The following is a 23380-nucleotide window of genomic DNA, read 5'->3' on the forward strand; positions in this document are numbered from 1 at the left end:
GGCCTCCACTGCCAATAATTCAGAGAATGCATATTGATTGAGTAATTATAAACATAACAAAGCATGGAGGAAGAAAATAAATCATAAAGCAATTTAGGGTTGTATGGTTTAATTAGAAATCAGTCTATGTTTTTCTTCTGTATCTGTGCATGTATATATATTAAAAATAAGCCCCCCCATCCTTGTTGAGAGGCTTCCCCCTGCCCTGGCTGTGCTGTCACATTCCAGCCTGTCACTGCCATTAGTGTCAGTGTGTGAATCAGCTGTTCTGGGAACTTCCAACTGTGTCAGTTATGAGCCCTGTCAATGGAGTGGCTCCGAGCTGAGTGTATTTATGCAGTTTTTCCAGCCTTATTTGTTGTGGAAAAAGTACCCAGAGCCAACACTGTGCTCCTGGCAGCTCCAACAGAGTGGAAACGGTGCTCTGGAGTAGTAACTCTGATGATATGGGGGGTGAGCACAGTTCAACAAATTCTTACAAACCAACAAACTTCAATATTTTCACAAGTATTCAGAATTTTCTGTGGGGGTGACTGCAACTCACAGCACAGCCTTTCTTTTTGGAAGTGTAGGCCGGGTGGCATTGATGCGTATCAGGGCACAAAAATAGGAATCTTTGTCTCCAGAGGCTGTGAAATCCCAAACCCACCATGCTCCCCCCCAGCAGGGCTGGGGGAAAGGCTGCCTGAAGTTTGTCAGCCTTGGAGGTCTCTAAGGTGACAAGGAAAATGAAGGTGGAGGGAAGCAGAAGCAGTTCAGGGTTTAATGAGCCTGGTCTGTGTGTCCAGCAGGAGCCCAGGCCTGTCCTTCCCCCCATAGCCAAACATTAGTTTTGAGTGTATCCCTTTTCTTTGTCCTTGAGGTGGCCTCGGGGGGTGATAAAGTGAGAGTCACCCGATCCACCTTGTGTGGAACTGGAAATGGTTCTTAACAGCCCCAGCTGTTTCAGAGGCAAGAGCTGGTACAGCAGGAGGTCAGAGCCACAGTAACTGCCTAAATAGCTGAGGCATGTGAGCGGGGCATGTGCAGCACAGTCTTCATGTACAGCTTTATTTCCCTAAAAAATGACTAAATACCAGATTTAGTAATTGCCATGGTGTAAGTTATGCTGTAACTCATTGCCCATCACCACCTTCTCTGGTATTTCCTGTACAAGTTTTATGTTCTCCCAAGACTGCCCATAACAGCTTGATTTAGACCAGCACAGTCAGTTCCAGGCTCTTCTCAGATCAATAATTATTTAATTTCCAGCTCCAGAGGTTACAGTCAGGTTACATAAACTCTCGCTGGTTCAGTATCCTCCCCTCCTGCTACAGAGCAACGGGCTGGTGCCCCTTACACACAGAACAACCCACAGCTCTGAGAGCCTGACAGAGACTGGTGTGGAAGGGAGAAAAACTGTCCCAGTTCCCTTCCACCACTTACTAATGTTTTTCCCAGTTGGACTGCACAGGTAGTGAGGTGCAAAACCATTTTTATTAACTAAAAACTCCCAAAGCTTGAGCGTGTGGAACATGTTCATCATTTTAGTGCTCAGAGTTTTAGTCATAAAAATCAGTTTATTTGAGGAGCTGGACTTTGCAGGAGTAAAAAGGACATTCAAGTGGGTGTTTATGTTGAACTTAAGAAAGTATAGATCATTGTACTGCACTCTTCCAACCTAATGAAAGGATTTGGGATATTGGGGATTCCCTAGGCTGGAGGGGTGGAAAAAAGAGAAGCAGCTGGTTTATATAAAGCAACTGTGCTCTTATATCATTAAATACCAAAACTAAACTAAAATGTTGACCTAAAAAGCAAATGTTCCCAGAGCATGTGTGTTAATGCTGGGTTTGAAGCTGAGGCCTTGGCTTGGGTTGAGTTTAGAGGAAACCTGGTTGTGGATGACAAACGTCCCCAAGTATGGCAGCACCAACAGGGAAAGTGTTTCTCAACAGCTGAAACACGGAACAATTCCTTGCACTGCAAAGCTTCCTCTGGCTTTAGAGCCCACCCCGTGTTAGAAAAGAACCTGCAGAACCTACAGTTTTATTTCCCAGGCGGCAGCAGCAGCCCCAGCTCCCAGCATGGTGGATTATTTCCATTGGGATGATGTGGTTGTGCACATTGTTCAGTTTAAATGGACGCCAGGAATGTTATGTGACTGCACCTGCCTGGCCAGCGACGCTCCCGCACCGGGACTGGGGGAGATTGGTTTACACTCAGTTCTTCGCTCCTTTTAAGTCCAGTCCAGCAGATGTAGAAGTTTGGGGTGATGTGGAATGCATTTTTCACATAATGCCTGTGGGGAGATGAGGAATGGCTAAAATAAATAGCAATTAGACAACAGCATCATCACTCAGGGGATGTGTTTGGAGGCTCAGGGCTGTCTGATGTCCAGGACAAACCTCACTGTGTGAGAAACACACACACAACCCCATGCAATGCAGAGCAGCAGCTGGTCTGCCCTGGACTGCAGGAACATTTTAGGATGGTTTAAGGACATTCTGTAGAAAAAGTTGAGGAATAATTGCTAAAAGATCATTTAGCCACCACAACTGTGTTTTTTTTAAGCAATAAGAAACGACCTTACAGTGCTGGTCACTCATGGAAGGGATAAAAACTACCAGGAAATTGTCACTTTTTGGGCACGAGGTGCAAAGCCTTATGCAAATACTCACTGACTACACTGCTGTCCATGGACATAAACTCACAGTAGACCTGAGTACTTTGAGCCAGCTGTGAACTGAAACCTTGGAGTTGCCAGCATGACTTTAATACAAGCTGATAACCCAGTGTAAGACTTAATGTGTTACTGTACCATGGAAAGGCCACTCTGCATCTGCAGGACTCAGGAATTATGCTGACTGGAAAAAAGGAGGATGCTGGCTCTGCTCTCCTGGGCTGGGGATGCCATCCCTCAAGGACTCTGCCTTGGGAGTGGGAACTGGCTCGGAAGGAGTAGAAAAGTCTGGCATAAGCAGCCAGGAAGCAGTAGTGTAATGGTAGATTGTGGTCAAGCAGGGTTTAGAAGGCTTTTTGCTACTCAGTTACTTACGGCTGATTACAAAGTAAAATGGAACCTTCATTGAGGAGCCAGATGCAGGTGTGTGAGCTCAGCCCTGCCCTATGGCCATACAGCGCTTCCGTGCTCCTCAGTTATGGGAATTAGACTTCAGCTTCCCAAAGAGAAATGTTCTCACACTGTTCAGGAATTGAGATCATCTGTGGGTATTCTCATCTTTAGACTTCATGAAACCAGTTTTCTCCTGCTCAGGTAACACACGATGACAGACAAGGTCTGTCACTACCTGGGCTTTTCCTCCCTCACGAGGACAAGGAGCCAAAGGAGGAACAAACTGATCCCCTTGGGCTCTTGAGCTGTGCCTGCAGGACATCCCAGAGCCCTCTGGAAATGCTTTACAACAAGTACCTGTATCCTGGTCACATTCCTGGTCTCTGGGCCAGTGCCTGGGTACTGGGGAGGGCAGGGAGCAGGCCCAGGGGCTCCTTGCTTTGTTCCAGGAGTGAGTTCAGGAACTCGGTGCTCCCAACAGTCTGGATGTACCCTGAGGAGGAGAAACAAATACAAACATGATGTGTGATAAACAGGGGTGTTATGGCAGAATGTGTGACAATCCCTCCCCAGTACAAGTTAAATAAGTTGCTGCAGTGGTTAAAACCCAGGAGCCCTTTTCCTTGGAGTCTCAGTTATGGGGTCTCAGCAGTAATTTCAGAGCTTGCCCTTGTGAGTGGATGTGCAAGTGTTACATTACCAAAGCAGAACAGTGCTACAAGTGTTAGAAGCTGGTGCTTCTTTTTTGCTATTAATAATAAAAGAATAAATAAAAATGTATCAAGACCATATTCAGCAGAACCCAACCAAGGACTCCATGAGAGGAACAACCATCCCTGGAGGCCCCTGCACCTGAGCCCCCCAGCCAAGGAGGGCAGGGCAGGATGAGGGCAGAGCAGGTGGCTGGGAGAAGGAGAGGAGAAGAGTGCAAGGGCAGAAAGGAACTCAGGGAATGAGAACATGCGTGGAAAGGGTCTGGAAGCAGGTGCATCTGAGTGCCAAGGCTGCCAAATGGTCCTGCAGCAGATGAGCAGCTCTGCCCCCAGGACCCCGAGTGTCACGAGGAGCTTTGATTCCACCACCACCACCGAGGGTGAGGAGAGAATTCAGAACTGTAATAAACACACCAAGAAGAACAGACAGGTGTTCAGAGCAGCTTACAGTGAACAGAAACCCAGCTGGGGAGGGGCACCAAACCCCCCCAGCCACGGGGTGCTGGGGAAGGTTCTCCTCAGTTCTCCCCACACAGTTCCAGGACCTGATGTAACACCAAGACCTGCCCATGGATCAGATTTGAGGTGCTGGCAACGTCACCAGCAGCTGACCCAGACCAAGCCCAGGCTCTGTCCTAAGCCAGGTCTCACACTCCATAAAAAGGCATCCAATCCAACTCGGCGTCAGGTCCCACTTCCAGCATTATTCCTGATAACCACCACTTGTTCACACAAATTATCAACAAAAACACACCACAATTGCTTCCAGCAGGAAACTATCCAGTCTTGTATGACAAGGAACAGAAAAAAATAACAGATTGAATTATGAGCTGGTTTACTTGTACTAAATGCAATTCCTAACTCAGTCTTTATGGAACTGATTTCCCTTCAACCATGGATTGCAGCATTTGGACTGTGCAGCACGTGGAGAACCCAAACATGCCACAGCCACCACACTGAGCTGTCCTAAAAAATACAAGCTGCCCAGATTCACATAAAACATCATGAACTCAGCTTTTTTTCAAACACAGAATCCCAGAATGGGTTGGGTTGGAAGGGACCTCAAAGGCCATCCAGTTCCACCCCCTGCCATGGACAGGGACACCTTCCACTAGACCAGGTTGCTCCAAGCCCCATCCAACCTGGCCTGGAACACTTCCAGGGATGGGGCAGCCACAGCTTCTCTGGGCAACCTGTGCCAGGGCCTCCCCACTCTCACAGGGAAGAATTCCTTCCCAAAATCCCATCTAACTCTGCCTCACCTCAGAGTGAGCTGTTCTTAAAAACCCCAACAACACAGACAACCCCCCCAACCCCTCCTCTCTCTTGATATCTTTCTATGCAGAGCTTCTAAATAAGTCAAACTACATAAAACCAAAGAGAACACTCACAAAACTCCTGGATGAGGATGGATGTGAGCAGAGCAGCTGGGAAAGGGACGTGTGGAAGGGGCCAGAAGGCACCTGGGCTGCAGCAGAAGAGGTGGCTGGTGCAGGCCCAGCTTGTTCCTCTCCTCAGCTCCAATTTTAGGGTTCCCAGGGTAAGGCAGGAGCTGGAATCACCCCACCCCTGCTCCTGGAGGGTTGGCAGAGCCCTCACTGCCCTTGGACACGGCACCTCCTGGCCCACAAGAGCATTAAAAGGGCTGGATCTTCCCAAGTTTCCTTCCCCCTCCTAGTTCCCCTGCCACTCTTCCCCAAGTTTGACTGCTCTAAAACATTTACAGATCTAAAAAGCAGAGAGAAAAAAAATGTTCACCTGTCGGGTGATATAAAACCAATCTTCTACTAAATGTGCCAGAATAATTTTTCTCCACCTCAACCACAGTTAAAACCTTCAGTCTATTCATTACTGTCTTTTTATAGTATTTTTATTTAATAAAACCTATTAAGACTACCATACAAATCTCTTTACTTATGCTTTTATCTTTTAACTGATCAATTTTTATATTGCTGACATCCCTTCTTCACCATTTGCTCATTTAAAAATTCATAGTATATGAGCTCTGTCTCTGGAGAAAACGTCTATAAAATTTGTTACAGCTGGCAAATGTGTATGAGTCAGTGATAGCACATGACTAAATGCTTCACAGAAAATAAAATTTGTTTCTGTAGTAAGCAGAACTGTTTAAATGTTATTTATTTTTATGTTTCAAAGAAAATATATTGTGAAGTGCTGCATTGATTTAATAGGCAGCAATGTCTGTGTACACGCTGTACCCGGGAAATTTATGAAACCTTTGCACAACTCCTTTAATTGAATTTTCCAAATCTCTCACCACACACAAATAATCAATATCTTCTGCAGAGAAAACCAGTCAGAATTATTACAGTCTTTCTTTTCAATTTTGTTGTCATCAGCACATACAGAGCACCTGGATATTTGTAATGTCTGGATGGCAAGTTATTTACACCTCTTAAACATATAATTGCTACTAAGTGAGTCCAAACTAATGTTTCTTTTCTTTTTTATTTAAAATAATTATATTCATGGGACAAAGCAGTATTTATTGTCGTGTAGGAGTTGCTACATGTAGCTGTTGGAAGAACTACAATTCTTCTGAATTTTTCATTAAGCTTAATATTCTCAACTAGATCCACTAGAATTAAAAATTAATAGCTGTTGTGTCTCTAAGAAGGCAAATAGGAAAATAGAGAGTAAATATGAGTGGAAATCTCTGAATAAATGGGGCTGCCACCCAAATCTGAAATGCAGGGCGACAGTTCTGGATGTGCCCACACTCATATGTCTCACGTGCATTTCTGGATCTGCCACAGCAGGTAATGGCTTAATATTTTATCTGCATAGTACAGGGTGTTCCATCACTGCAGCTTCGGAACCCGCTCCTTCCTTCCAGCCCAAAGCTCCTCCTCACACCCAGAGAGACTCCTCAAACCTCGGGCTGAACTCTAAAATATGGACTGTTATGGAGTGGGGGCACCCAACAGCTCCCAATCCTGCTGGGAAGGAGCAGTGGAAACCTCACCCCAGCTCCTCTGTCAGGACAAGACTCCTCCTTGTCTTAGGAAAAGCGCTGCCACTGCAGATTTTGGGTACTGGGTGAGTGGGTTTTGTTACCTTTCTAGACTGGGAGGGACTTGCTTGGTCCCAGACTAAACCAGACCCACCTGCACAGACCAAGGCACGGGTGCAGCCAAATTCAGCCTGAGCAACACCAGTTTCTCATCCCCAGGATACAAAGCAGCCCACTCCTCTGGGGGCAGTCCCACACTTGTGAGGAACCGAGAGAACTTCTCCCTGTGTTGATGGTGGAAAAGCCTCAGGAGCACAAACTCGGATATCCTTCCCCAGGGAAGAGCAGCTGAATGAGGCCACGTCCCTCCAGCACTACAAAGCTCTGATTTCTTGGAGGTGAGTCCCAGAGACACAGGACACAACACTCACAGGGTTTCAGCTCCAAGGAATCATCTCCCAGTTGGAATGTGTGCTGAGCCTCTCCCTAATCTCTGCCTACACAGCCTGGCTGGGGCTGGGCTCGCTGAACTCAGCTGAACATCAAGCTTTAGAGTGTGTTTTTTCAGAAAATATTGCTTTTTAATTCAATTCCTATTTTAGTTTCAGAACCTTTCTGACCAGGCCAAGAGGACAACTCATCTCCTGGCTGGATTACAAGTCAGGAGAACCGATGGCACCATCAGGGACGTGAACTCAGGGCAGACATTTGGGATGAGAGGCAAAACACCAAACCTGGCCTAAGCACTGAGGAACAATGTTTGCAAACACAGCTCTAAGTCTCCATCTAATAATCTGTTTGAAAACAAGTCCTTCAGCATCATTTTTGTTCCTTTTAGAGCTGTTGTGCATCTGAATCACAATTTGAACACTGGAAAGCAGCTCAAGTTTCTGAATCAATTTAGTTGTGAATCTACTCAGTTCACTTAAGTTCCCAAGACTTACTTTTCCCAGCAAAGGGATAATGACATTTCTTCCCTGCAATTGAGTCCAAAGTTGGGCTGAGAAAAATAACCATGTTTTTTAAGTTAATGTTTCACAGTCAGAAAAATTCACCTCTGCAGTCTGATGTATTCCCCTTTTCCCCAGGAGATCCCAAAGGAGGAGGAGGAGGAGGAGGAAGGATAGGTGGGACAGACCCCCAAGTATGTCTGAAGAGCAACAAATTTGTTTTACTTTATGTGAGAATGATGTAAAAAATAAATTGTAAATGTGACTTACCCTCACTGCCTTCAACCCACCAGCAGAGCAGACCCAAGGGGTTTAGTCCTAGGATACCCAAACTCAAACTGACATGAATTGGGACAAATAGTGGAATATTGTATTTTTACCTTTTTATCTGGCTGGAGAAGGAACTCTGCTTATTAAGGAGGCTTCTGTATATTGCAGTTCTGCTATGGAATTTATGTTTTGCCATTTATCCAGTCTTCAAAAAACTGGATTGGTGAACGGGAACTCAGCTTTACTTCATCCCTGATCTCTCCAGCTTTGCTTTCATTAGTGACTCCAAGTGGCATTAAACGAAAACCCATCCAGTTGATCCTGACCCAGTCTCTTGGAAAGCCACCACTACTGATCCAAGAGTGCAAAAGTCAGTCCCTTGTACTAAAACCAAGATGGAAGTTGGGAATGTTTAGAACTAAACTCGGGGGGTGACTGTATTTCCCCCTGAGCTGGGCAGGATGAACAACACCATGGAAAGAAAGTATTTTGGATTTCATTGTGGCCTGAAAACAGTTTTCCCCAACACTGCAAGATCTGCTCTGCTCTAACACTCCCTTGTTTCCCACGTGGACAGCAGATGGAGTCACGGATATGATTTATGTCACTGGTTTTGGGAAGCAAAGTATTAGTGTAGTTTGTAACAACCAACCAAAGAGCTTTCCTGTTTGGAATCTTATCTTCACTCTTGGAATCTCCCAGTTTATTAAACTTTCCTTTAAAATATGCACAGCCCAACCTACACAGCCATTCCCAGCATACACAGGGTGTGGTTGGGACTGGGACACACCAACTCCATTTCATCTCTTGGCAGTTGTTTTACCATTTGCTTACTTTCTATTCCAAAACATTTTGTTTACTGTAAATTCCAGTCATGGCCAGACAATGCTGCCCTTTTTTCCTGCTGGTCACCCAAAATGATAAACTGAGCTCCACACAAGGCTGCCCATTGAGCCAGGAATGTTCTGGATGGAGTTGTTTTAAGAGGAGGTTGTTTATGTAAAGTAAATAAATTTCATGCCTCACCATGTGATGATAATGTGACATTCCCTGGGTACCAACCCACTGAACAGTCATAAGTTCTCAGCCTTGCCATAACTAATTAAAAATAATTCTGAAAAAACCACATCCAAAACTAAAAGGCAAAGGAAAACATATCCAAATGCTTTCCTTTGATCACACACTTCTCTGCCTCTCCTACAACTGCATTTGCAAGATTGCAAAATTGAATTTATTCTTTGTTAAAACAAAACTGACAGTGAAACTACATCAAAATTGGTCAACTTAAAGTCAGAATTCTATTTTCCACCCCACTTTCATAAAGTATTTCTCCTCTAACAAGACTGGGTATGTGTTTGGCGTTAGAGGCTGGTTTTTAGAGCAAAGATGGAACTAAAAATGTGTATTAAAGAGCAGGGCACAAAGGAGGCAGTGAGTGTTTAAATCTGCACTGGCCCATGGCATTCCCATCACTGGGATCATTGGAACAGGAGGACACAGGGAGCTGTAAATCAGAAAGAGCAGACTGCACAAATGAGCCAAATTCCTTCCAAAGGGTTGTCACTCCTTTACATTTGGAGATAATCTGCTGGAGCCCAGGAAACCTAAGTTTAAGCAGTTTTCTTTCCTTTAAGAGAATTCCCCACAGCAGAGGGAATTTAGGCCTGAGCAGATCCAAACAAAAGAAGCAGCAGAGATGCCACCACTGCTTTTAATTCTGGTTTTGCTGTATTTTCAGACAGAATGTGTGAAGAGAACAGAAATATCAGAATATCAGTGGGGAAGTTGTTGATTTTACCGTGTGTGAAAGAAAACCCCAATCCTGTGTGTGTCCCCTCCTTCCTGCCAAGGCTCCAAAGTGGCCACCTGGTATTAAATGCCACCAACTTCATGGAGAAACACCCAATACAATGAAAAGAGCAGAAAATACTAAATTTGTGTAGTGGAAGTTTTCAGAGGAAACACATTCGATTCTCATAATTTTTTATAACTCCATGTTACCCAACTTATTGCAAGTGGAAAGAACTAAGAAGGAATCAACCAAAAGGAATCAAAACACGAGTTACATGGGAGTTACACAGTTTCTCACCTGGGGCAGGGAGTTTTCTGTGGTTTGCTTTCAACAGCTGCAGCTCTTCTGCTTGACTCACTAGTGAAGAAATAAATCCCAAATCAGAGATTTCAAAGGAAATGATCCCTCTCCTGCCTTCTTCACTTTCAATGCATTTCAAGGAAAAAAGCCCTTACCTATGTAATTGTGCTTTAAAAAATTAACAAAAAGTTTTCAAAATTCAGATAATTTTGACAAGTGGTGCTTTCAGCCTCATTTTGTTGCCATTGTTTCCTGTGCTTTGTTCCTAATTGAGAGCTGGGGAAAAGAGGATTCCTTCCCAAGGAGCTGACAGAAAGAGTGGAAGAGACAGAGACTATCAGCAGTAGTTCTGAGCTCTCCTCTGGGCTGCTGGACTGTCCTATCCAGAGCAGGGAAGGGAACACAGACTGTTTCCAGGAATTTTCCTTCTGTATAAGAAAGGCTCTGCCATTACAGAGGGAACAGTGCAGTGTATACACATGCAAAAGGATGTGTATTTCTTTCCTGAGGTGTATTCAGGAAAGAAATGGTAATTTAAACCTCAGGAAAGAAATGGTAATTTAAACAACAGCAGCTGCTGGAATTGCGTGCATAAATTCCAATGCTCTGGGAAGAAGAATTCACTAGCACCTGTCGGCTTTACTGTCCACCTGCTTCCAACTGCAAACAGAGCAGTTCCAGGTTTTGCTTCCCTATAGCTGGTTCCAGTGTTTTTACACTTGGCAGAAAACAGAGCAACGAGGCAGGTTATAGAATGATGTCTGTTGGCATTTCTGGTGCACGTTAAGAAACTATTTTATCACCTTTGCATGTTTGTCTGGAGAGTGGACACAGGGACTGGCTGTATCCAGGTATTGCTCATATTCCCTGCTCAGCTGGAGGCTGGCATGAAAAGTCTCCAAGAACAATGTAAATGACCTGGAAAAGGTGACCTTGATTTCTTATCCCTGGAAGCCAATATCTCTGGTCTTCTCCTGTAAATATCCACACTGTTTTTTTTTTTTCATTAGACTATTTCCCCATCACATCCTCCCCTTCTGGTTGGGAAGAGCAGGAGGAATGAACTTCAGAACCTCTGACTTGGAGGAAGGATAAAGAGTTTCCTAAAAATGGACACATATAAGCGAAAAAACTTCAGCTTTTGGGGTTCCTTTGGCAAAGTATTACAGATGTGCCATCTGGGAAGTGCCCTTATCCCAACACAATAAGCATTTGGAATGTCCATCATTTAAAGACACATGAATAGCGATTTTTAAAGCCTGGAAATCTACAATCAGGCTAATCCCTCCTGCCAGGCAAACAAACAAACCAATTTCCTCGGAAGAAGAGAACACAAGCAAAGCAATCCAAGTGCAAACGTTTATCCTAATTCCCAGCTAAGTACCCACTAAGTATCTAACTATTTACATGAGAAAAGGTGTTGCTTTTCCAAGTTTTCCCTCCCCATTCAGTTGGAAAAGCAGGACACGGGGCTGCCTGTCTTTTATGTCCCTGTTGGATGCACGAGGAGATTTAAAGCATTTTTCTTGACCAAAACAGAATCCTGGGCTGTGACACTCCATTATAACACCGGGAACCATCTGGAGCGACCCTTGTTCAGTGGTTAGAAAGGGGATAAACAGATTGGAAACCGCCCTTACGCAGTGTTTGGGTTTTCTGCACTTCAGCACTCAGGGCACGAGAGGAGTCTGAGACACCCAGGATATTTTCCAGCTCTCTGCTGCCCTCCAAAGCCTGGAAAACAACAATTAAAGACACTGGTAAATCCCATTCCCAAACTATCTACTAGTTGTCTACAACTTATCAAAAACACCTGAAAGAACGAACTTTTGGAAATTGCTAACAAATAAACATTTCAATTAAAATATTTCAAATAAATTCTAACAAATAAATTAATATTTTAAATTAATGTAAACCTTTTTTTTAGTAAATAAAACCTTGTCAGATCATATAAAATAAATCACTACAGTTCTCTGAGTACACTGAATTATTTCCCAGCTATTGATATAGAGCAGTGAACCTTCTGCTACATTTATTAAAAATGAAACAAAATGGGAATAAAACAGAAGAGTGATTTGCACTTTAACATGCATTAAACAAACTATTAAATGATGGCATATTAGTGGTAAATTAAATAGTACCATCACTTCATCAAAAAGGGATATTTCATTTTTAAGGACACAAAAATCTATGTAGTAATAATTCATATTTCAAGTTCTAAATAACAGTTGAGAACTACCTATGTTTTTATTTGTGAACGAAAGGAGGAGTGATACAAATTAAAAATGGTGGACTTGGAAAAGCAATTCTTCTAGTTTAAAAAACTTTTCTAAGTTCTGAGGTTTTTTGCATTTTCTGGATTTCCAAGTCAAACCTGCCTGGCTTCAAGTCTTTTATTTTCTTCCCTAAAATTTAAATGCTGCATATAAAATTTTAATTTTGATTTCAAATCCTGTATTAAAAGCAGATAAAAGATAAATCAGTGTAAAGCAGACCTGGAGGCTCGTGAGATTTGCTCTTATTTTCAGAATTCTGGCCAATGAACTTCTCACTTGGGACTGCAGTTTCAGGAACCTGGGTCCAGAAAAAGTAAAACAATTCCAATTACTCTAATCACCACTCACTGAAATTCCATGTTTGCAATGTTTCCCAGAGTTTCTTCCCAATGTAATCAGGTTGGATGCAGCTCAGTGACCTGTAACACCAAAACCAACCTGCCTTTGGTTGGGATTCATATCCCAACCGCAAAAAACCCCTATATCCTAATTTTAAGGATAGGAACTCAGGTTCAGCAGTATCAGAGGATTTTCTTCAGGATTTGCACATTAAAAAAATTCCTGCCATGATAGTTTAGGGTATTTTCTCTTTGAACCATTTAAAGATGCAAATCAAATAATCTATTTACTGTTTCCTCTCACAGAAGGGAGAATTATCCTCATAAAAACCCTCAAATTTAGGAACAGAGCTACAGTATGGAAATGTAGAAAACTACATTTCCATATGGGAAAAGAAAACAATAATAGCAGTGTATTGGACTATATATTTTCCACCTGTAAAAATCAAGTGTCTGGAAGTTCACATAAATATCAAGTGTAGGTGTTGGTTTATAAATGTTTTTAGTGGCAGGTCAGTAACTGCTGGTCTTCTGTAAAGCTTTTAAAAATATACTGAACTACTGAAGGCAAACATTTACATGTCAATGAAGGCTCTGATTACTCCAATTGTTCTGTAGTTCAGGGTTCTGTCACCAAGAAATGAGTTGCCCAGGGGAATTGCTGAACCACCAAAAAAGCCCTTTAGTCAGTTTAGTTTGCCACTGGTATAATTTTAATATTTTACTTTTCACTATGTAACACGTCACCCAAACAATTCTGCCGAACTCCATCACTCAGAAAACACCGTCCTACAATGAAGGAATTTCAAGCTCATGGTGGGGGAAACATCCATGACAAGGAAAAAGCCCAACAGACAAATTGAGAGCTCAAAAGGAAGAGCTACAACTTCAAACACGACATTTAGTTCAATAATGCCTATCTAGGAAAACAGCCCATCAGACACCTCACCTGAAACATTTATTTAAGTGCTTTACTAACTGGGGATTGCCCCAAGTTCATTAATGTCAGGAAATTTATACCTTAAAATTAGATTGTGGCAGAAAAGACGAGAATTGTAAAAGATTTTGCATTAATTTACACCTACAACCATTCAGTGCCTTTGAATATCTAATCCTGTGCAACCAGAAGCACTAAAAATAATGGCTATTAATTGAATTCTGTGTGAAATATGAAATAAAAATCACTGCCCCCATGACAAAGTGAACGCATTTGATGCACTCACCCATCCTGCTCTGTTGGAGGCTGCCCTCTCCTGGATAATCCAGTGTGGGAATTGCTCTGCTCTCTCTCACCTCCTCGGAGTTCACAAGGAAGAAAAGAAACAATAAAGATAAAAATAAGGTATTTTCTATTTGAAGCACGTGAAGTAGGTGTTACTGTGAATCTTGATTTTAGAATGATCTTTTAGGAAGAGGAAAAAAACCCCCAAACTCACTTGGAAAGCAGGACAGATCCCCTGGAATGAACCACACTAAATTCACTACAATTTACACTTTTGTAATTTGAGCTCTCTTCAACTCACTTTAAATTTATATTCCTGGGAACCTTGGGATTAGAGTATTAATAACTGGAAGTTGGGATAATTCTGGCAATCCCAGATCCCACCCTGTGGAAGGAGGTGCTTTTCACATCTCTCTGTAATAAATCCTCCTGACATCAGACTTAAAAAGGGAGGCCACACTAAGCATTAAACACTTTGGTTTCTTATAAAATTTGAATTATTACACACAAGTATCAGCACTCAAGGATGAATCAACTCTTAATTTTTATTTTGTAAAACACTTAGAAATATCTCAGAATGACAAAGTGCTATACAAGTTTAAGCTGTTCCAATACAGCAGCTGAAGGTTAAGACCCTCAAAGATTCAATTTGAAATCTAAGTAGTCAATAGAACTTGAACTTAATTTTGTAGTAATTTTTGTTCTGTTGTTTTCTTACATACTGGTCACAGAAAAACAGAATATTGATTAAAGTGTAACACCTCAAAGGTGATATCCAGAACCTATTAAAGCACTGCAGCTCTTAAAATAAAAGTGTTTTTTCAGAAGGAGAACAGAGATTGTGGGTTTAAAAGGACACCCTGAAACCTGTGATTTAATAATTGTATAACACCATTTTGTACCTATATGAACACAGGAAAAAAAGAGCTGGTTAGTGCTACATTACTGAGTAATTATCCATCTAAATGTCAGCTCTGCTCATGTGATCAGGCTTTTTATAGGCAACAGGAATGTTCCCCTATGTCCATCCTTAATATCAGGATGGAAATGCAGGTTCACCTTTCCCACTGACATCCTAATATACATTTTAATTCAAGACATTTTGCCCCCGTCCTACTTTCACCTGAGAGATAAGGCATTAGCTAATTCAAGTGCAGAGAGGCTGGGAAAGTTTGAAAAGTTGTAGTAATTTAAACATTTGTGTGTCCTCATGAAAATTAACAGTTCATTAAAGCAGGTAATAAGGATAGTCAAGAGAACATATCTAGAGAGCCACAGATTTTTAATTTTAACTGCTATCATTATATACAATTTTAAAAGCTTTTGCAAAGGTAAGGAGAACAACTACTGGCAACTCCTCTCGTGGAAAGGTTTCTTTGTACAGGGTGAAGAGATTCATATTTACCACCAAGTACTACCAAATCTTGATATAGAAGTTAAAGCATTCAAACACAAAATTTCCCTTCTGCTGATAAAAGCAGGGACTGACAGAGAAATCTGACCTGGGAAATATCTGAAAACACCTTTCTCTCTGTAGGAAAACAGAGTAGATAAATTTAGATGCCAAGGACATAAGTTCCCTAATAAACAGAGTCAGGAAGCTGCTCACTGGAACAGTTACTTTTCACAGTAAGAAGAAAGTTGGAAACCAGTGGGTTTGGATTCCAAGAAAAAAATGCAACACATAACCAGGAGTATTTGTGGAAACATTTAAGACACAGCTTTAATGCAACTTTGTTGAAGAGGAAAATAATCCCAAAGAGAAACTGCTTAGAGTCTTTTAAGATGGCAGGGGTCAGTACCTAAAGGGCTGATTAAATGTCTCTTGAAGATTTTGGGATGTGAAGGAAGTGGGAGCATGGATATGCCCTCCATGCCAAATAACCATCTTTTCAGGAATCAAGAAGAAGCCACTTAGTCTGAGAGGAGGAATTGCTCCCTGTGACAAAGACAGAGGATTACTGCCTCCATCCCAGACCTGGAAGTACATAATGCAGGCCTTGCACTGCAAATCCCAACACAGTTCCTAAAAGGCCACAAAAATAAAACACATATCAGCTGATAAATCTTCAGTTTTGTGGAAGCAAGACTGTCCTCTCAATAAATGAGGTTTCCATGACTGGTTGAGACACACAATCACTTCTTCCCTGTGGCTCCCTGACACTTAAAGAGATCACCCCCACAACCTACAGAGCCATAAAAGCACGTCAGGCCACTGAAAATCCACTTCTTGAGCACTTGGAGCTTGCACCAGAAACTGTGACCGTGGAACTAAGGGGGTGTAAATCCTAAAGGGAACTGGAAATAATACAATTATAAAAAAAAATTATATATTTTCTGAAAGCTAATGACATTCAGTATTATGTTCATTAAAAATTGCCTTGAAGTGCCTTACCATGAAAAATAATTGTCAAAAAATACACAAAATAAAAAAGGACTTTGCTAACATGCCAAAGCAGGGGAATTAATGGAATTATTGACAAAAATGCCAGTGTGGAAGCTTTTTACTGAGTCAAAGCCAAACATTTTTAATACTGAGCAACAGAAAGCAAAACTTGCCTCATAAACAAGTTGTTTCATAAACACTCCCAAGATTTAGACTGAAAAGATTCAAGCTTTAAAAGTCAACATCAGCTTTTCCAAAAGACATTAATAATTTTTAAGGTGAAAAAGGAAACAAACATAGCACACGAGAGACAAGTTACTAGGTCAAGCCAATAATCAGGAAAATATTATATTTAGAAAGAGGGAATGTTCAACTAACCTTTTGCTGGGGTGTTCCTGGGATTTTGTTCCTTGAGGCTCACAGGGGATGAAAAGGGACTCATCTGGCGTGTTCCTGTTGTTGGGGAGTAAGAACTCAGATTTTTCTTTCTGACCTTCTGAGGTGTTGCATCAGATGGCTGAAATGTAGCAAAATACAAAAATATCTAGATTAACATTGATAAAATCTCTCTGAACATTTACCATCTGGTAAGAGGTTCTCCTCAGTAATTCCTAACTTTATGTGCTCCCATAAACTGGAAGCCCACGTTGTATGTTGTGGTGGGTTGACCTTGTGCCCACCAAGCTGCTCTATCACTCCCCCTCCTCATTAATATTAGTTTTACTCTAAAAAAATAAAAGCTCCTTTTTCCACAAAGAAAAAGTCTGTGTTTTCCAGAGATTTAGGTATCACCTGGTTGGCTGGTTGGGGTTTTCTAAAGCAGCCTAAACCTGATATTATTTTTCCTACAGTATTAAGAATTTAAGACACATAAGAACTATAAGCAACTATTTTTAGATTTTAATTGCATCAAAAGATAGTTATTTCTAATGATTATCTACACAAATGTTAATTTAAAAAAATCCCAAGTAAGTTCCTTAAACCCCAAATTTTGTGTCTGGCTTAGGATTTCAATATGTGAAATCATACCAGCAGTGCTGGTATTAGTCATTAGTAATATGACTTACACCACATTTTGAAATGTTTAGTTTGCTGCCCACTCACCTCTGTCTTGTTTTAGTCTCAAATAGTCTAAATAATTTCACCTCAGCCATCTATGCTCTTGTCTGTCAGTACTGACACAACACCTGATGGAAACGCTCAGTCTGTTGCCACTGTTTTGCCACACCCAAGCAGGTTAAAGAAATGTTTCAAATGATCTTTAAATGAAATATTAATTTAAATATCAATGCCAATTTAGGCACTTACATGTCAGCAAATCTCCAATCTGCTCACGGTTTCAGGATATTTTTCCTGCTTGAACAGCAGCCACCTCTGGATATGGATAAGCATATCCACATCTGAGCAACTACCTGGAGGAAGTTACTGTTGTACTTACAAGGACAGTATTTCTTTGGCAGTAAGAATTTCTCCTCCAGTTATGCAATTTTTTAATGATATCATGCAAACATTCCAAAATCTAAAACTACCGATTTTTGATCTTTAGTTCATAGGTATTTTGACCAGGAGGTGGAATGACGGACTCCTGAAAAATGGGGAATGAACTGTAGAAACAGCAAAGATGAAACAGATACTTCAGTCAAATAATGTGTGTTTACTACTTTGTGTTCCTTCCTACCTTCTAAGAAGTTATTTAATTATGGCACACTTTAAATCTCTGACATGTCATTAGAGGCGCCGTATGAACTAAAAATCAGTGTAAACCCACATCACTGAGCTCCCACTGAAAGTTTTGATCACTCAGATGGGCTTTTGTGAAGCTTTTTGCTACACAAAACCTGAATGCAGGCAACCATCAAATAACTCCTTTTAGCTCATCTGCTTTAAGGCAGAAAAAGAATTCCATGGAATTTCAGCTGGACCACTCACCTACAAAAATGTTACCAGAGCCTAAGAAACAGATGCAAAATGACACTCACAGCTGCACTGTGAGCAGAACAAGTTGGGTAATGGTACACTAAGCTGCTAATTAAATTGCTAATGATTTTTTTTTAGTGCCACTGCGGTATTTTGCCACCTTTGTTTAAATTTATAAAAAAAATCTAGAAGAATTTTTTAAAATTGTGAATTTCTACCTTGCTAAACAGCAGTGAGGCCTCCAAAGATGTGCTGCATAGGAGCAAATCTCTTCACAGTGGCACAGAGATGGAGATTTCCCGGGAGCTCGTTTGCTGATCAGTTATTTCCCCCTGTACTTTTCCCAAATTTTCCTTCCTTTAAAGCCTGCCATCCTCCCAAAATCCTCTGCAGCAACACCCACCGTGGTAGGAGAGATAATAAACCGACATATGTCCCACCATGCTGGGACTGGGAGGACGCTGGAGCTGCATTTACAAAAAATAATAGCACCAGTACAATTTTATTTTCATTGTGATAACTGTGGGGAAATTTATGGCACTGTTTGTACTTTATTGTTTCATTCTGCCAGATTAGCTGAGGGAGGTAATTACAGCTCTGACATGAAAATGCCTTTGATGTTTTCATTTCAATTTTGCAGTTTGTAATATGCAGATTCCAGCATTGCCATAATTCCATATTGTTCCATGTACAATTACAGGGCAGAGCATTTGCTCCTCAGGATAATGGAGCTAATTTTTAATAAATTATTTCACCAAGGATCTTAACTCATTCAGCTCTTGGGTAAATAGTGATGGCAATAACAATGTGCATATTTTTCAAGTGATTCATGCAGAGGTACATTACTTAACACCAGGCAGTTCTGTGACAAATGAAATACTATCAGTTTTATACTGTAATATTTGTCAGCAGTAATTTTGTGCCTTAGGATTCTCCCAGACAACAGCCAATCTGTAACAATATAAATGCAGCTCTAATGAAATAGCACATTTATACACACATAATTTTTGCACACAGATACATACACATATAAATATATATACACACCTATAGAAACACACATATATAAATATAAATATATATATATATATACATATAAACAGATGGTTCCATACACCAAAAAATACTTACATTATCTTTTTTGACAGTGTCCAACTTTAATGCTCTCTTAACTCTGCAAGAGAAAAATATGGACAAGTTTTATGGTATCTAGACACAAAGATTTCTTTTAGAAACATCTATAATTGATATTTTTAAAGACAGTTTCCTTTGTTGTGTTTCACATTTACACAGGAAAACAAATGTCATCCATCCAAAGCAAATCTATTAACTGATTAAAATACTGTGTACCAAGAACATTGCTTGTTTAGAAGGATAAAGTGTTTGCATAAGAAAACCTGATTCTCCATTTTATAATAGAGATAAAAATCAAGACATTGAAGCGGAATCACACTGAATATTTGCTTTTTCCCCAAGATATAAACACCAAAAAAACCATTCTTTTACATACCTTGTGAGCAAGGGTTGAAAGGATTTTGCCATTAGTTGAAATAATGCATAAAGCCATTTAAAATACAGGTACAGCCAAGGAGAAAAAAGTAGTTTTTCCCATCATTTTAGCTCTTAACATGATTCAGTGCTGCCAGACTATGACTTAACAGGGGAACAGATGCTCTATGTCTTTACAGGTCCCCAAACCATAAGAAACTATTTGCTTCCCTTCTTCCTTCTCCTGATTCAGGAACATGCCAAGCTCTCTCTGCAAAATCTGCTCTGCTGAACTGGATGCCCAGCTGTTAATGGCAACACTGGAAGGGGAAAGCTGAATATTTATAATACTTTATATGGTACAGCTGTCTGCTAAAGAGCAGTCATCAAAATTTTATTGAATGCAGGCTAAATGCTCCAAGGAAAGAAAGGTCAACATAAATTAAGACTATTTTTCCCACAGACAACTGAAAGTTTTTAAGCACGTTCCTAAATCTTGGTCTAAACCACGATATAAAACAACAAGAAACAAAAAAATCTGTGTAAGAACAGTCCCCAAGAAATGTATATATTATATTGAATTAAACAGGCTTTGCAATACACATCATATTTCAAGAACTTGGTTCAGTTTTCATCTTGGAAAAGAACATTTTGCCTTGTAAGGAATTAAGATGACCTCATTCCAAACATACCCTTTTTAAATTTATGCTGCTGTAAATTAAAGACAATAGGAATGGAAGCACATCTTTGATATGTAACTCAGGTAAGGGTCTTATATGAAAACTGTTTTACAACCACCTCCATTTCAAAAAGGGGAAGAGAATGTTCTGTCTTAAAAATGCCAAAGGAACAGGTAACATTAAAATTAAAAAAGCCTATGAAATTCTGGCCAAGGGGCAGTGAAAGCTGTAACAGTTTGATGGAATTCTTTACAGTGTATTTCTTTTTTAAAGAGAAAGCCATATTGAAGGAATCCTGACTCCATTCCATCTTCCAGCCCATGGCAGCAGGGAAATATCCTATTTATTAATGGAGAGGATGCTCTGGGGGCCAGTGCATTTGCATGTTGTATCAAGGCATGTGATGATGGAAGATTTTATGACTGAAAGGCAAAGTAAAAAGCAGGATCTGGATTCAGCACAGCTGTAGGATGAAGAGAAATGAGAAACTAAATGAAAATCCCATTAAATTACAAACACTGAGAAAAATTTCTTAGGGGGAAAGTTGTGGACTGATCAACGGTATGTTCTTTGGAGTCTGTCAAATATTGTGGACAGGAACAGAGAAGCCCAAATTTCTCTCCAAAACCCCTGCAAACTCCCCAGGTTATGGGGGCAAAGCTGGAGCCTCATTCTAAGCACTTAAACATTGGAAAGGGCTGGAATATTACATTGGAAGACACAATTTTAGCTTTAGACAACCTTTCCTTGTGTTTCCCAATCCATCCTACACAGCAGCCTCGTTTGCTTGTGGCTGTGTTTTTAATGTTTGTCTTTTCAATGCCATAATGTGTGAAGTTACATCAAAATCATTTAAAATTTGTGCTCCCTGCCTTGGACTCCGAAACAAAATTCATCCCCACACCCAAAACAAAAACCCTGTTGGCCAAAGTGTCTTCCCTCTGATCTTCCAAATGGTGAGAAACCAATACATGCAAACAAAATTGCTGAAGTATTTTAGGGAACAACACGAAGAGCAGCAGTTCTAGTTTGGGTTATCTTTTTTATATGGCTGGAAAAGCCTCACTTTGGCTCCAGTGTAGAACCAAATATTTCTTCTGTGAACAAGAAAAGGAGATGGAAAGATGAGGTACATGAGGTGACAGTATTTAACAAATCAGTCTGAGTTTTCTACCCTTGAATTGTAGCCTGACTAGACTTAATTTATTTTCTTGACCATGCAGAGTATGATAGCACGTGTTTCCAGCCAGCTGTCCAACCTGAAATGATTATTTTGCCCATAATATTTATCAGGTTAAAGAACTTCACTTCCTCTCCTTTATAATTTATGAATGAATGCAACAGCGACAGCCATGTCCAAGGTTAATGCACAAAAAAAACATAGAGAATCAGGGATTTGATCACATTATTTCATTAAAAATGCCCTAGAGGTTATTGTAGTGCATTTTGAGGCCACTTCAGTTTGTTTCCTCTTTAGGTTCTACTTTTACTGGAGAAAAAAACAAAGCACCTCTCTGCTATTGACATATTGCTCCACCTTCAAAAGTGCCAGTGAAAATGTCTTTTCAATTGGAAAAGCAGAAAAAAATCCTATAATTTCCTGTGTTCAGCTTAAATGGTGGTGAAACTCGGTGTATGACAAGTGGGAAGCTGACTTAAACAAACAAACAAACAAAAATCAAAATTTGTGTATTGTTAAGTTTCCTTTGTATTTCCTTTGTATCCTGCCATGACTACTACAAATTCCATGGTCAGGACTGGCAGAGGTTGGAACCTCTGGTAGCTCTAACATTTACCTTTGAAATCCATAAGGAGTTATAAACTGGGATAATATCCCAAGCCTACATAGAGGCATCACGGATCTTATGGCCTCACCTTCCTGCTGTTGGAGTTGGTAACACCTTCTGCACCCGTATCTTTTGTATCCAAATCCTTTGCACACCTGACCCTTCTGCATCCCGTCTCCATGTAAATCATCCTAAAGGGATTCTGATCCTACCTTCTTGTGGACGTTTCATCAATGTAGTAATAGAGTGAACCTTGCTGCTGAACTCTGTTAAAGTCACACTTTCATAAATCCATATTAAAACCTGCTTTTTGCCAATCCCTTCAAGGGAGGGGTCAGAGGATGGACCAGGCTCTGTTCGGGGGTGCCCAGCAATGGGACAAGAGGCAACGGGCAGAAACTGCTGCCCAGGAAATTCCACCTGAAAATGTGGAAGAAACTCTTTCTTGTGCAGCAACCGAGCACTGGGATTGCCCAGAGAAGGTGTGGAGTCTCCCTCACTGGGGATATTCCAGAATTGGAGCAGGTGACACAGGAACGAGTCCAGGTGGGTTTGGAATGTCACCAGAAAGGGAGATTCCAATGCCCTGCCTGGGCAGCTGTTCCTGTGCTCTGCCACCCTCAGTGCGAAGTTGTTCTTCCTCGTGTTGAGGTGAAACTCTCTGTGTTTTCGTCTAAGACCATTGCTCCTTGTCCTGCCGCTGGGCACCATTGAAAGGAGTCACCCCGGCCCCCTTCGGAAATAGAGAACACAGAGAGTATCACCCACAGCAACATCACCCACCCAACCCCGCCAGGGGAACCGCCATCGAAAGCATTCCCCGCTCCCTGTTTTCCTCTGGAAACAAATCCCGCCCTCTCCCCGCCGCTCCTCCCCTCTCCCAGACGACCCTCGGCGCACTTTTCCCCTCTGGGAAGGGGCTCGGGAGCCGCCGCTCGGCGGGAGCCGCGCTCCCCTCACGGCTTCCCGCCCTCGGGAGCCGCCCCGCCGCCGTGAGGGGAGCGGAGGGAAAGGGGAGAGGGAAGAAGAGGAAGAGGGGAGAAAAGGAGAGCAGAGGGAAAAGGGAGGAAAGCGGAGCGGAAGGGGGAGCAGAAAGGCTCTGCTCGCCCCTCGATACCCACGACATCCCGCCGCCGCTCCCGCCGCCTTCTCGCAGCTCCCGCCGCCTTCTCGCAGCTCCCGCCGTGCTCCCGCCAAACGCCGCCGGCTGGAAACGACGCCGAGGGCGGGCC

General features: G+C 41.6%; 1 protein-coding gene across 4 annotated transcripts; it reads right to left on the reverse strand.

Moving 5' to 3' along the window:
- Positions 1–143: 143 nt before the first annotated feature.
- ITGB3BP (integrin subunit beta 3 binding protein) lies at positions 144–23374 on the reverse strand. 4 transcript variants are annotated; one of them, XM_017805365.1, is made up of 9 exons: positions 23270–23374; positions 19325–19367; positions 16655–16793; positions 13892–13961; positions 12550–12628; positions 11695–11788; positions 10052–10111; positions 3413–3548; positions 144–2281 (listed from the first exon to the last, which is right to left on the reverse strand). In XM_017805365.1, exons 1-8 carry the CDS (start codon positions 23272–23274, stop codon positions 3424–3426), a joined length of 615 nt encoding a protein of 204 aa, XP_017660854.1. In that variant the 5' UTR covers positions 23275–23374; the 3' UTR covers positions 144–2281; positions 3413–3423. The 4 variants fall into 4 exon arrangements, with proteins under 4 accessions (XP_017660854.1, XP_017660853.1, XP_017660856.1 ...); XM_017805364.1 differs by having other exon boundaries at positions 13892–13964; XM_017805367.1 differs by lacking the exon at positions 23270–23374 and adding an exon at positions 22237–22378 and having other exon boundaries at positions 13892–13964.
- Between the last annotated feature and the right edge of the window lie 6 nt (positions 23375–23380).

Source organism: Lepidothrix coronata, unplaced genomic scaffold (genome assembly GCF_001604755.1).
Source record: "Lepidothrix coronata isolate B3197 unplaced genomic scaffold, Lepidothrix_coronata-1.0 Scaffold12, whole genome shotgun sequence".
NCBI lineage: Eukaryota > Metazoa > Chordata > Aves > Passeriformes > Pipridae > Lepidothrix > Lepidothrix coronata.

Bases quoted from the DNA above. Each gene is read 5' to 3' on its own strand.
- ITGB3BP (XM_017805364.1), bottom strand. The intron at 11,789-12,549 runs GTCTGCTTTACA...GTTGTTTTCCAG, and splicing joins CAAATCTCACGAGCCTCCAG to GCTTTGGAGGGCAGCAGAGA. The intron at 10,112-11,694 runs GTAAGGGCGGTT...TTTCTTCACTAG, and splicing joins GCAGAAAACCCAAACACTGC to TGAGTCAAGCAGAAGAGCTG.